Source organism: Nannobrachium achirus (genome assembly GCF_963921795.1).
Source record: "Nannobrachium achirus genome assembly, chromosome: 17".
Classification (NCBI taxonomy): Eukaryota; Metazoa; Chordata; class Actinopteri; order Myctophiformes; family Myctophidae; genus Nannobrachium; species Nannobrachium achirus.
Window position 1 is genome coordinate 49,170,466 of NC_137824.1, and position 12,542 is coordinate 49,183,007.

General features: G+C 43.6%; 1 protein-coding gene across 4 annotated transcripts in view; it reads right to left on the reverse strand.

The window, feature by feature from the left end:
* Nucleotides 1-3,061: 3,061 nt before the first annotated feature.
* fgf13a (fibroblast growth factor 13a) overlaps nucleotides 3,062-12,542 on the reverse strand; it is a gene marked incomplete at both ends in the record, with an annotated part of 159,332 nt that continues 149,851 nt past the window's right edge. For all 4 annotated transcript variants that reach the window (XM_080745612.1, XM_080745611.1, XM_080745610.1 and 1 more), the window contains 2 exons: nucleotides 3,062-3,198; nucleotides 7,833-8,031. In XM_080745612.1, coding sequence (XP_080601738.1) covers nucleotides 3,062-3,198; nucleotides 7,833-8,031 — 336 coding nt within the window. The remainder of the gene's footprint in view (nucleotides 3,199-7,832; nucleotides 8,032-12,542) is intronic.

Genomic DNA, 12,542 nt, shown 5'->3' on the forward strand with positions numbered 1-12,542 from the left:
TGACGGACGGACGGACGGACGGACGGACGGCCGGTGGAGGTTTTCATAGTAAACTGCTCCCTGACGGTCGCAATTATACATGTTCTGGTTCCATCAACTTTTGGTTTTGTTCGATTACTTCCAATTTCACTAATTTATCCTGTAGTTCTGTCTCCTGATTTACAAGCTCACAAAAGGTCATGATGCGACACAGTGTGAGCCTGTAGATCTGCTATTTTGCAAATTTTAATTGTGAAAGTCTTTGAAAAAAACTGTCAATTTTGAATTATATATACTGTATATATACGGTATGTTTTTGCCTATAGCCCAAAATGAGGACGCTCGGTTCAAAGTGGTTATAAGTGCCTTGAGCAGCTTCACAAAGTGAAAACATGCCGTAAGGCTAAACAAACACATGACATGTACTAATTGTAAACCGTAACCTGCCATGATGGGACTGGCAGATGTAAATTAGCTGAAGCAAAATCTGGCACAATACATCAAATGACAACATTTATGTTTAATATTGAACATGGTTGCAGGGGCAATCCGATATACAGTAGCTAAACGGATATGTTGCTTAACTCCTCTAATGCCTGACAGCGAGTAGCCTACCTGGTTTGATTCCACGTTTGTCCATACAAGTTGCTACATGTTCCCTGCTTCTCTACACTGTACCAATCAAATGAAGAAAAAATGAACAAACATGTAACCGAGGTATTGCTTTATTACAATGTCCAGGTCAGGGGGACACCTGTACTGTAAGCTCCTCCACCAGTTTGGACTCTGCAGGCAATCACAGTAAAGTCTGTCTTTAAGCTCCAGGTGATCCATTTGTGTCACCTGTGTCATCGGAACAGCTTATCGTCCTGTAATGTGGCATTTACACACCCCTCCCCAACTCACACACACACACACACCGCTGCAGTCCCATGCACGCCGACTTGTATCTGCAACCTGAAAACACCTGTACATGGACTGCACACACATTCGAGGTGACGACGCAAAAAGAGGAAAAAGCCAAACATATTTTAAAATTAAATCTTAATATAAACATTTTTATTTAGTGCATTTTGTGTATACAACAAATAATAAACAACTGGAAGGTACCAGACAGCCATGTCAGCCTGTCGTGTGTTTTCTTATTTTTTTCTTGGTTTGTTTTTCAAAATCAGATTGATCCTGGTAATTTGGAACACATGATCCAACATGGGTTAATACACATAGCCTACATCATGCAGCTCTAGACCAGAATCCCCTGCTTCCTCCTCCCATGCAACAGTTATTCACCCAATACAAACCCCTCCGACAAAGAAATCCTCCCCGAAGCATGTGCCAATAAAGAAGCTGAAGGGAAAGAGTACATAGCCCACAAAAAAGGGTCCTTTTGTACACGATTTTGTGTCGTACATGCCCTGTGCAAGAGGAAAGTTTATTTTTTATTTTTTTTATAGTATATATTTTTTCCTTTTTTTTTTTGCACTTTTACAAATGACATATCCTATAAAATGTTAAGCCACCTAAAATTCCACAGTATTCATTTCTTTAAATATAGAAAATTGTCACCACAATAACTTACTCAAACACATAACAAGATTCCATGGAAGGATCTCGCACCATATTCCTATATGGTGAACAAATTCGGCCGATAATGGTCGACAACGAGACGAGACAAGACCGGGGTGGTTGGGGGGGTCTGAAGTCACACGAACAAGAACACGAGGGGGGGGGGGGGGACAGATCTTGGGCTGGGGATGTACGGAGACATGTGACACAATAGAAACAGAAGGGAATGTGGTGGGGGGGACACACTGAACAGTCATTTTGTACCTCTGTCTGAAAACGTATCATCAGCAGAAAGCACAAGACCACCAAGCAGGTTGCCAACTTCCACAGGCTTGAAAAAATAAAAAGTAGAAATCATCCTTTTTTTCCCTCCGCTGATCCTCTCCTCCTTGATATTGTTTCTATCCCTCATCAAAAATGCACAATAAGAAATAAAAAAAATGGACTCCCGGGCTGTGCCTCTACTGTATACTGGCTTGGTTTTTGAACGGCTTTAAAGGGACACTCTTTCAGTTCTGTCTTTGGTGTGCTGGAACCCCTCGATGGCGGAACAGCAACAGAAATATGAATACTGAGGAACGGACGATGGAAAGATTACAACGCACGTGTGTGTGTGTGTGTGTGTGTTGGGAGGGGGGAGGCGGGTAACAAAACACAATAAACAAATTAAAATAAAGTTCTCAGCTAATTCCCCACAAATTGTGAAAGCAAGGTTGCAACTGTGGCATCTCAGAAAAATAAAGAAAAAAAGAAAACAAAAAGCAAGAGCCACACTGTCCCTCATACTTCAGATCAGCTGAACATAGGCTTTGTTTTCCCATGCTAGAGAGCTCAGTCTCTGAGCGTGTGCATTAGAATGCAGGAGAGCTACCGTCTGGCCGGCTGGCTGCAGGCTCCAGCATGGCTGGGCTGCTCCAGGCACCAGGGAGGACATAGGCATCGTATTCACAGAAGCTTGGATGAGACAGAGGACATGGGGTGTGTGTTGGGGGGGACTGGGGGCCCTCCTCTACCGTACCGTACCTCTGCAGCCTGTGACAGGCTGCCTTTGAATGCCTTCCTGCTTGCCTGCCTCCCTCCCTCCCTGTACTGAAATGGTTGGTGACAGTGACGTAAGCAAACGTTATGTTATCGTCCATTGGAAATAAATGATAATATTAATAATTCTAAAGATGAGCTAACTTCGTCATGTGACCAAAAGAAGAAAGGAAATAGGTTGCTCTTTTCCCATCATTTTTCTAAAGTCAAGTATGGTTCATTTTGGCGTTGATGTCGTACTATCGATGTCGTGTTGAGAAGGAAAGAAAGATTGACCCGAGATGGTTACCTAATCATGATCAGTGGTGGCGTGTAGGGTGGTGCATGAGAGTGTGTGTGTGTGTGTATGCTTTGTGTTGTCATAGCTAATCCCGATCTGCTGATTGGAGACAGAAGTCTGCTTGAATTCACGCTCTGCTGGAGGTAAGGTTTTTCGTGGTCGTGCCCGGCGGCCCGGTTCCGGCTCTGGCAGGCCCGGCTACGTGGACTCATGCTGGCTCACAGCCTTGCCTCCGTTGAGGGCAGCCGAGGCGCTCCGGCTCTTGGTGGGCGTGCCGCTGCCGGAGCGGGAGAACTCTGTCAGGTCGTGGAGGGAGGGCTCTCTGTACATGGCCACTGTGGAAACACAGGCATGAGAATACGTTCAGGGGTGTCATTTGGCGTATCAGGGGTTGGCAATTGGCCACCCCCTATAGCATGGATCTTCAACATTTTCAGGACAAGGACCCCTTAGTTGAGAGAGAGATGAAGCAGGGACCCCACAACCTTGTCATAGATTCCATATCGTTTCATTGTTTGACAGCACAATCATTAGTGAATTTTGGATTCATGTCTAAACCTCTTTGCCGAAAATAGCCGATCTACTGTACAAGCTCACACAGCCTTGCAGCATGAGGCGTTGTGAGCTTGTAGCGGCTATTTTTGGCTAAAGTTATCAGAATCTGTTTAAGAATCTGGCTCTATCACACAAAGATTTGGAGGACCCCCTGTAGTAACTATGAGGACCGCCTAGGGAAGACCCTTGCCCTATAGTGAAGACCCTTGCCCTATAGTGTTCACATTTAACCTCAATTTCAGTTATTTCATGCATATTGTACCATTAATTCATTAACCACTTTCAATGTGGCATCCCTATTTTGGGAATATCATTATGGATAAACATTCTCAAACATGTTCTCTTTCTGCTACCTAACAAATAGTGAAAATAGTTGATCTCAGCGCGTCGCTTAGCAACGTGCTGAGAGCCTGCAGATCAACTATTTCCGCGATTTTAGAAACAGCTTAAGTGGTAATTATTTCTGAAATGTGAATACGTTGTAAACATGGACGAGGTTGGGACAGAAAACAAAGTCTAGCCAGCTCTATTCAGTCTAACAATGCTCAACAGTCCTTTACATTGGTGGTGCTCGTACATCATAAATGTATCCCGTAATGCATCATGGAGAGACAAAAACACACTTAAGCCTGCAAGCACAGCCTACTTCAAACGAAGCCTAACTTTTTTTCAACTTCGCTTCGGCAGGGTTTGCTGAACCAATTGAAGATCTTAAGAACAAAACTATTATATATTTGCTACAGCACAGCTCAGAATTTTAGACTCTGGTCACTCATTAGTCTGCCTAGCAACACTTGAGCCACTGAAGAATTGTGTACAGTACTGGAAGTAAGCCATTTACCATGAGGGGGAGTGGGTTGTTGGCTGATTTACCACTGTTTCAGGGTTGTGGCACGAGGCGAATGGTAAATTGCTTTTCTACCACTTTTATAATGAAAGAAAACACAGTTGTAACTTGCAAGGATCTTTAGTTACAATCATTAATTGTTTCAGTGGGCACACAAGGTTTTGCCATTGTTTGCGACAGGTTGTGTTTATGGCCTCTCAGAGAGGCATTAGAGAGGGATTGTATGTCCTAAGCTCCTCACTCAGCCAACCTCTCTTCAAAACTAAACATTGTTCGCTGCCGGCAGCATCAAGCCTTGGGCAGAATGCGGAAACAAAACAAAATAAATCACAACCACCTTGAACTTCTCACCAATCACACACGATGCTCAGCTAGTGCAGGTGTTTGCTGCAGCCTTTCGTTTTCTGACTGGCCAGTCGTGGACATACAATGCCAAATGAGGGATAATCATGGATGAACTGTCATGGCACCTGCGCAAATCTGTGTTATCGAACATATATCATAAGCCTGAAGGGCCACAACACTTAGGCTTACCGATGTATTCATGCTTGATACAGAATGGCTCTTATGGGGCAAGCCGTCTAGTAGCTGTCTGTCTGTCTGTCTTGTGTTGTGTCTGTGTGTCAGGTACTCATTTTGCAAATCAATCTGGACTGATCAGTGCCAAAAAGTGTAAAAAGTGTACTTATTGCCACAGAATGGCATTATAAATTCTGAAGCGTCTAGTGCTTTAGCTTTGCTGTGTGTGCACACTACAGCCCATTCAGCGGATCCTGCATCAGTCTCTGGTTTCAGGATACTAGTCCACAACATCCTTTTGCCTAGAATGCTGTTTGATCTCTGGCCCAGGGGAACGTGTGGCTGAAACAGCGAACCCGACACTGCAGAGGGGCCCCGCTTTGCCCAGCATTTCTGGTTATGCCGGCAATACACAGAGCATCCATATGTACACACGTCAATCAAAGGCAGGACCTCATCGGGAAATGACTGAGGATCGATACCAAGCTTGTTAGTGATGGTGTTAAGCAATTATAACTTTGGAGCTGACTGACCCAGGGGTCAGGTTATCACCTCAACGAAACTGCTGCTAGCCATTCTCACTAGCAACCATCCAATAAAACCCATACTTTTCCACGCCGTGCCTGCATTTCTCTATCTTTCACACGAGGGACACCAGCCTGCAATTACCCTCTCACAGTTTAAAGGCAGCATGCATGCGGAGATGCACTGTGTGCATTCTAGGAGAGGTTCCAAGGGTATTTGCTCCGGCTGCATTTGTATGACACATGCTGGAGTCGCTCGTCTGCTCACTTGCCCGCATTCCGCTTACAGAAAGATGAGAGAAAAGACGGAGAGAGGCGAAGTGAGGAGGGTGAGAATTAAAAATCTGTGGGCTGAGACTCATGGACTGGAACCAGTGGGGGAGTGAGGAGCGGCTGGTGGAGATGGTGTTGCCAGCGCAGAGACAGCTCTCTAATTGGTGCCCTGTTAACACCACCGCATGAGAATCTTTATGAGCTGCCTCTTGTCTCCCTTTTTCCTTTCCTTCCTTCATCCGTTCAGTCATTATTATTTCTGTTTCCTCTGTTCCTTTTTGAATTATGCTTATTTTTTTCTTTCTGCTGCAATGTATAGGCTAGTATGAGTAGGATACAATGAATGCAAAAAATCTTTGGATAATAGCACAAACGCACAAAAAAATGAAAATTGCCGTTTGGTATAAAATGGTCCTTGAAAGCCGGACACAGCCATTCCCCCGTCTTTGATCTCCCCTTATTATTCTCTCTGTTTCACCTTCCCTCTCAATGTAGAGCCATTCTCTGGCTATTGCTCTGAAGGGTGTTTGAGGCCCCCCGGACAGCCTGTTAAATGGAAGTGAAAAGCTATTATAGTGATCTCCGAGAGCAGTCATAGATTCGTAATGAACCCTCGGCTTTGAGGAGCACCACCAGCCGGACTACAAGACGCTGCACTTTTCACCAGAGAGTTGGCAAACAGGACATGAGTTTGTAATACGTACTGTATGAAGTACAGCATAATGAATGTGACCCCTGCTTTCACCTGATGATGTATGGAGACTATTACATAAAGTGATAAATATAGAAGTTTTTTTCTGTCCTGACATTTTTAAGATTTACAAGGATGTGCCTATATAATATTGTAAACCATTTAATGCTTGACTGTGTTAGTAAGTGATGTGTTTGTACTTTGTACTGTTTGTACAAGAATGAGGTAAGAACATAAAAGGAGACAAACTCGACAGATTCAATTATAGTGAACCGACTCAGCGATCAACCAAATAAATAAACTACCTGCTGCCTTCAATGTTTGAATGACTAATGTGTTGCTACTTGCTAGCTAGCGCTTCCTTTTTACACTCGCTCGCCTTTCATCTCGCTGAATTGAAAACAGACACTCTCCCTCTCTCTCTTCCGTCGTTGCTGACAGGTAAGTCTGCATCTTGTTGGGAGATGAAAGGGCTGTGGCCTTTTCAACACAGAGAACAGACCCAGTACCTGCAAGCCCGCCCCGCTCTCCTGCCCTTGTTCTCCTTTGTCCTTTCTCCATAACCACACGTAAGCACCAGGGCACACGACCAGGATGGGTGGGGCTCGCCCTGACGCCCCTGTAAAATAAAATGCCTCGCCGCTTCTATTCAAAGTACAGAACCTTATCATTTCTACTGCTTCTGGCCACAGACAATGACGCTTCCCGGTTGCACGGCTCTGTCTCCAGCAGAGTGTGACCAGCCACCTGGAAGCATTCAATGGCCTGGTCCCTGCCATGCCTCAGTGGCACGGAGGCTGAAAGAGAGAGCATTTCTCTCTAGTCTTTAGAGACAGAATACCCACAGAGCATGGAGTCGCTAAAGGAAATGGGGATTTTAAAAAAATATGATGATTATTTTTTTTACCACCATGGAAACTGGAGTTTGAATCGCCCACTGTGCATCTGGTTTGACTGGGCATTCTACAATTGGGCATGTTTACAGGTAGCAAGCCGGGTAGGGACGACGTCTCTGTCGCTGCACTAGCGAATCATACATGTTGCCAGGGTGCCTGTTCAGGGCGGTTAAAGAGCGTGTTCCTCACAGTTAAACTCCTCACTGTCGGGTGAAAAGAAGCGGCTGGCGACATCACATGTTTCGGTTGTCTACACCCTCCCTAAAGACCAACCAACAGGTGTAAGCTGTGACAAGGACTACATAGGAGAGTTGGCTTAATGACTAAATTGGAAGAAAAATGTATATATATATATAAATAAATAAATACCCGCAACCAAAGACAGGAGCCGGACTTGAACTCAGGCCCTTGCAATTCGCAATAAGCACATGGTCAATGCAGTACCGGCTGAGTCACCAGGGACTAATGGGGATATTTTAATCAACCCCAAAAGCCATTGTCTCTCCTGGAAGCTTTCCCTTTGGAACAAAATGACCCGTCCAGGAATGCTGAGAGAGCAACATTGATGATAAATAAATAATAAAGAAAAGTTTCTCAATAACATTACAATAATATACAGTACAGTATGAGCTCAGAGAACTGCATCCTAAACAAGGGCTCTCACCTTTCAGAGGTTTTGGGAGGAAATGGGCTGCTGGCTTGTTCTTCTTTACATGATTCCCCTTCATGATTTCTCCCTCTTTATTCAGACCAAGGTACCAGCCCCTGCCCGACTGCTGCTGGCGGTAGAGCATGGACGAGTATGTTACGTAGTAGTTCTCAAAGACTGACTCCTTGAACTTGCACTCCGGCGTGAAGTGTTCCTGTTGAAAGAGGGTGAGAGAGAGAGAGACAGTTGAGTGTACGGTGGTCGCCGGACACTAATCATTGTGGTCTCGAGAGGATAATTTTCATACTGGTAGCCTACTAACAGACTCAGAGAGCTGCTGAAATATAACACTTCATTAAGGAGCGCACGTCTGACATGTACTCCAGCACATCGAGAACCAGGGATCCATTTCAAGGCCCCTGATTGAAGATTTCCATCTCTAGAGGATTCTCTAAATGCATGCATTCCATTTAGCATAGTGAATAATGCAGTGCTTTACAGCATAGACAACAGTAATATGACAGATACATTGGATCATTAATTAAACATACTGCATGATGAAGAGCGGATTCTCATTTTACTCCCCGCGTTAAATTATGTATTGGCTGATTCATAATCTTTGTCAGAGGTCTGTGCCCTCTATTTCGGCTTCTGCTCAACAGGATCATTGTCATCATTTGACTTATCATTATGCTATATATTGTAGAAGTACTGGCCTCTTGTAGATTTGGATTATTATTACATTATATATTACCCACTTCATCCCTACAGTATATCCATTTGAACATAGCCAATCTACAAGCTAACAGTGCGTCGCACCATTGTGAGCTTGTAGATCTGCTATTTTCTAAATATTTTATACATTTGAAAACTATTGTGAAATGGAACATTCTGCATAATGAGTACTTTCTACTTTTGGTATTTTAAGTACATTTTGATGATACCAATGCTTATGTACTTTGTTACAAGTAAAAGTCAGGAATAAAAATTTTACTTGAGTAAGACTATTTCTACATTGCAGAAGTAAAAAATAAAATTGTGTACTTTTCCCACCACTGCTAGTCTTATTCAGTCTTCCTAAGTAGAGCAATAATAATAAATTAAAAAAAGTCAACAAGTTAACAAGTCTCCATGTGTCCAGCTGCCAGCATGAGAGAATTTGAATACAGATGCATGCAGTATTAAGTCCCCACTGCGTGGACTGAACTCAGCTCATGTACAGTATGCACATGACATGCATACATCATGAGTCATGACTCACAGTTTCTATCTAATGCCGAAGCATGTGTTTCTTTAGCTAATGGGCTGTTCAACAGACCATGGCTCAATTTGGGATGTCAGAGACTCGTTAGAGATGTCAGATTTTGCCATCTACCGCCCATACTGCACTTTACCCCAATGGTTGATGGTTCCCAAACTTTTCAGGTCACGACCCCCCAAAACAATCATATTTGAACTGGGTATCCCCCACCCTGACAAGCACTTTTGTAACTGTCGGCATTACATTTAGCTTGACTCGCATTGTGAAAATGGCCGAATTACAAGCTTTAGCCAATCTACGAGCTTGTAGACCGTCTATTTTCACAATGTTTGCCTCTTTCTTACGTACTATTGGACAATTTGTGCAATTTGCTATCAATAGGTCATTCAATTAGAAATGTGCAGATCCCCTGTATACAATTCTACTGTTTGTTGGTTTGTTTACTGTTGAGTGACAAAACAACGTTGCACATTAAGCTAATCATCTTAAAGGAGTCATCCAGACCAAAACACATATAGGGTTAAATCTGCCTATTATCATACCCCTTCATACCTGCTTTAGTCGATTTTTTTCATAGCTGCCCCTGTTGCTAGATTTCGGCTGCCCCTGTTGCTAGATTTCGCATAAGTAACATAGTGGATTGTCCTTAGGCTAGTGCGGTTATTTCTTTAGCTTCAAAGTTAGTATTTTTTTATTGGATTGTGTTTACACAACGTCCTGAGACCAACCAAACCACTGTTTTGACCTCACAGGCACCCTTACTTGTCAAACGGCTTCTGCTCTGCACCAGAGCAGGGAGAGGAGAGCCTAGAAAGGTAGGGGAGGGAGGGGTCTGTTTGACGAGTAAGGGTGCCTGTGAGGTCAAAACAGCGGTTTGGTTGGTCTCAGGATGTTGTGTAAACACAATCCAATAAAAAGAAGAAATAACCGCACTAGCCTAAGGACAATCCACTGTGTTAGTTATGAGAGAGCCCGCAAAATCTAGCAACAGGGGCAGCCGAAATCTAGCAACAGGGGCAGCTATGAAAAAAATCGACTAAAGCAGGTATGAAGGGGTATGATAAAAGGCAGATTTAACCCTATATGTGTTTTGGTCTGGATGTCTCCTTTAAGCTAATAACCCCCCCCCCCCAAATAATAATAATAATTAATAATTAGATAACTAGGCAACCACTGCTTTACCTCTATCTCTCCATGCCTGGTGTTCCTGGTGCCAACTGTACAGTATATAGGAGTTGGCAATTAATGCTCCACCAGCTATGTGTTTTATTTCCCCAGAGGTAAAAATCAAGTGACTGTGTTGCGTGCGTGCGTACTGTTAGTGTGTGCGCGCTTGTGTACAGTACTGCAAGAGTGTGCACACCATTTGCGTGTGTACATGTAGAAAGATAGATATATTTTGCTTTATTTTCCCCCATGGGATAATACGGCTTTCCATCTACATGTACCGAATGCGCTTGCATGCGTGCTTGTCTAAGAGCATGTGTGTGAGAGAGAGGGAGAGGGAGAGAGAGATACACAAAGGTTTGTTCACTTCGTGAGGCTGCCTTGATGGCGAATCCACAGAATGCAATCAGCTAAGAGAGGAGAGTGTTGTCCCCTGAGACAGGAGGGACTGTAGATCAGGGAGGAGGCATTATCTGACTGCAACTCAGCAGTACATTGTGTCGTCGTCCCTGCTCCTCTTTCTTCCAATTGCTTCAATTGGTTCTAGACTTTTCTTTAATAGGAAACAGTGTGCACTACGGTACAGTGTGAAAGGAAAACATAAGTACATCATGAGCATGTAGTTGGATACATTTGCATCCAAGTACAAATGTTCAAGTGTACTACTGTATAAATACACACTTATATTACACAATACTGTACCCACACTAGGCCTGTCCCCGACTAAGGATTAGTATAGTCGAATCTGACTGGTCGAATATTGCCTATAGTCGACTGGCAGTCGACTATTAGGCAACTACAGTTTTTTGCATGTTTTGACTGAGAGATTGGCAGTCGAATCGGTCTGATTGCATAACATAAAAAATGTTATGCAATAGAGGATCATTCCATTTGGCCTATGGGGGTTGCTTGAGGTCAGATTTTTTAACATAAATAGATTGACTAAGACTCCCTCGATCGATTATTTAGGTTAAGCCTAACACACGCGTGCACGCACGTGCACACACACACACACACACACACACACACACACACACACACACACACACACACACACACACACATATGGTTCACTTCCGACGATAGTAATGGAATATAGACAATATAAATAATTATCAGAAATAATTAAGTGCCAAATTCCACAAGATGTTGTTTTGTCCAAAATCTACGTATTATAGTTTATTTGGCACCCTCAGACTGATGGTTGGTGTTTTTTACAACCCTACCATAGGATGACGACTATGAAGAGAAATGCAGAGTTAGTGTGGATTGATGCATCCACTGAAAGCAGGTCAAGCTAGAACCAGTTGTACGTGGGCTAAACACATCACAGTCGGGTTGGTGTCAGTGACACAACAAGACCATATGTCCCTTGAGCCAAAGAAGATCCACTACGACATCTTGCCAAACACTGTGTCACTGTGAGACAGGAGGCCATTAATAACAACCTCACACCGGTCTCCATAACTGCTCAACAGCATCGCCTCTCCATGCAGGGGCAAGAGAGATTCTGCCTCTTGTGGTGATGGAAATTCGTCATGGAGCTGTTGTGGACACGATGCAACCGATTTAGAATTGTCAAACGAAATTGAATCGTGATCTCTGGATCCACATCGAACACATTCAATGTGACCAGCCTGTAACATATGACTCCAAATGTGGAGTTTGTGCCCGATCCGAGCTTTTTGGGCTTCAGTACCCCCTTTTCCTGATTATATGAATCCAAGTACCCTGACAATCAAAAGTCCAGTTTTTATATTAATATGATGAAAATAAAAGCAAATAGCCTGTTTTCTATTCAGTAACAGTAAAAAGATTGTACTGAATTTTGTTTAAAGCTTTACGGACAGCACATTCACATACATTTGTCAATGTTTTATCATTAAACATAACAGCGAAATAAATGTTTCCATTTTCTCTCAAGTACCCCCTGTAGTACCTCTGTGTACCCCTAGGGGTACACATACCCCCATTTGAGAAACACTGATCTAGCAAACTGCAAATCTTCGGACACTTCATGGACTTTTCTCTTACCCATTCAATGAGCTCAGACTAGACTCGAGGTCTGCGCCCTAGAGTCTGTTATGCCCACACATCATAGACTCATAGCTCTCTCCACTCATCCATCACCCTCTCTTCTCCATGCTCTGTCTTACACAGACAACAGCAGTCAGGAGAGTGCTAACGGAAATGCAGCTGATGTCAAAAGGAGCTTGTGACACGTCACCTCTATGGGGACACATCATGTCGGCTCTGTCCTGACTCTTAGCTAAGCTGGAGCCTCATGGGTGTCAGGA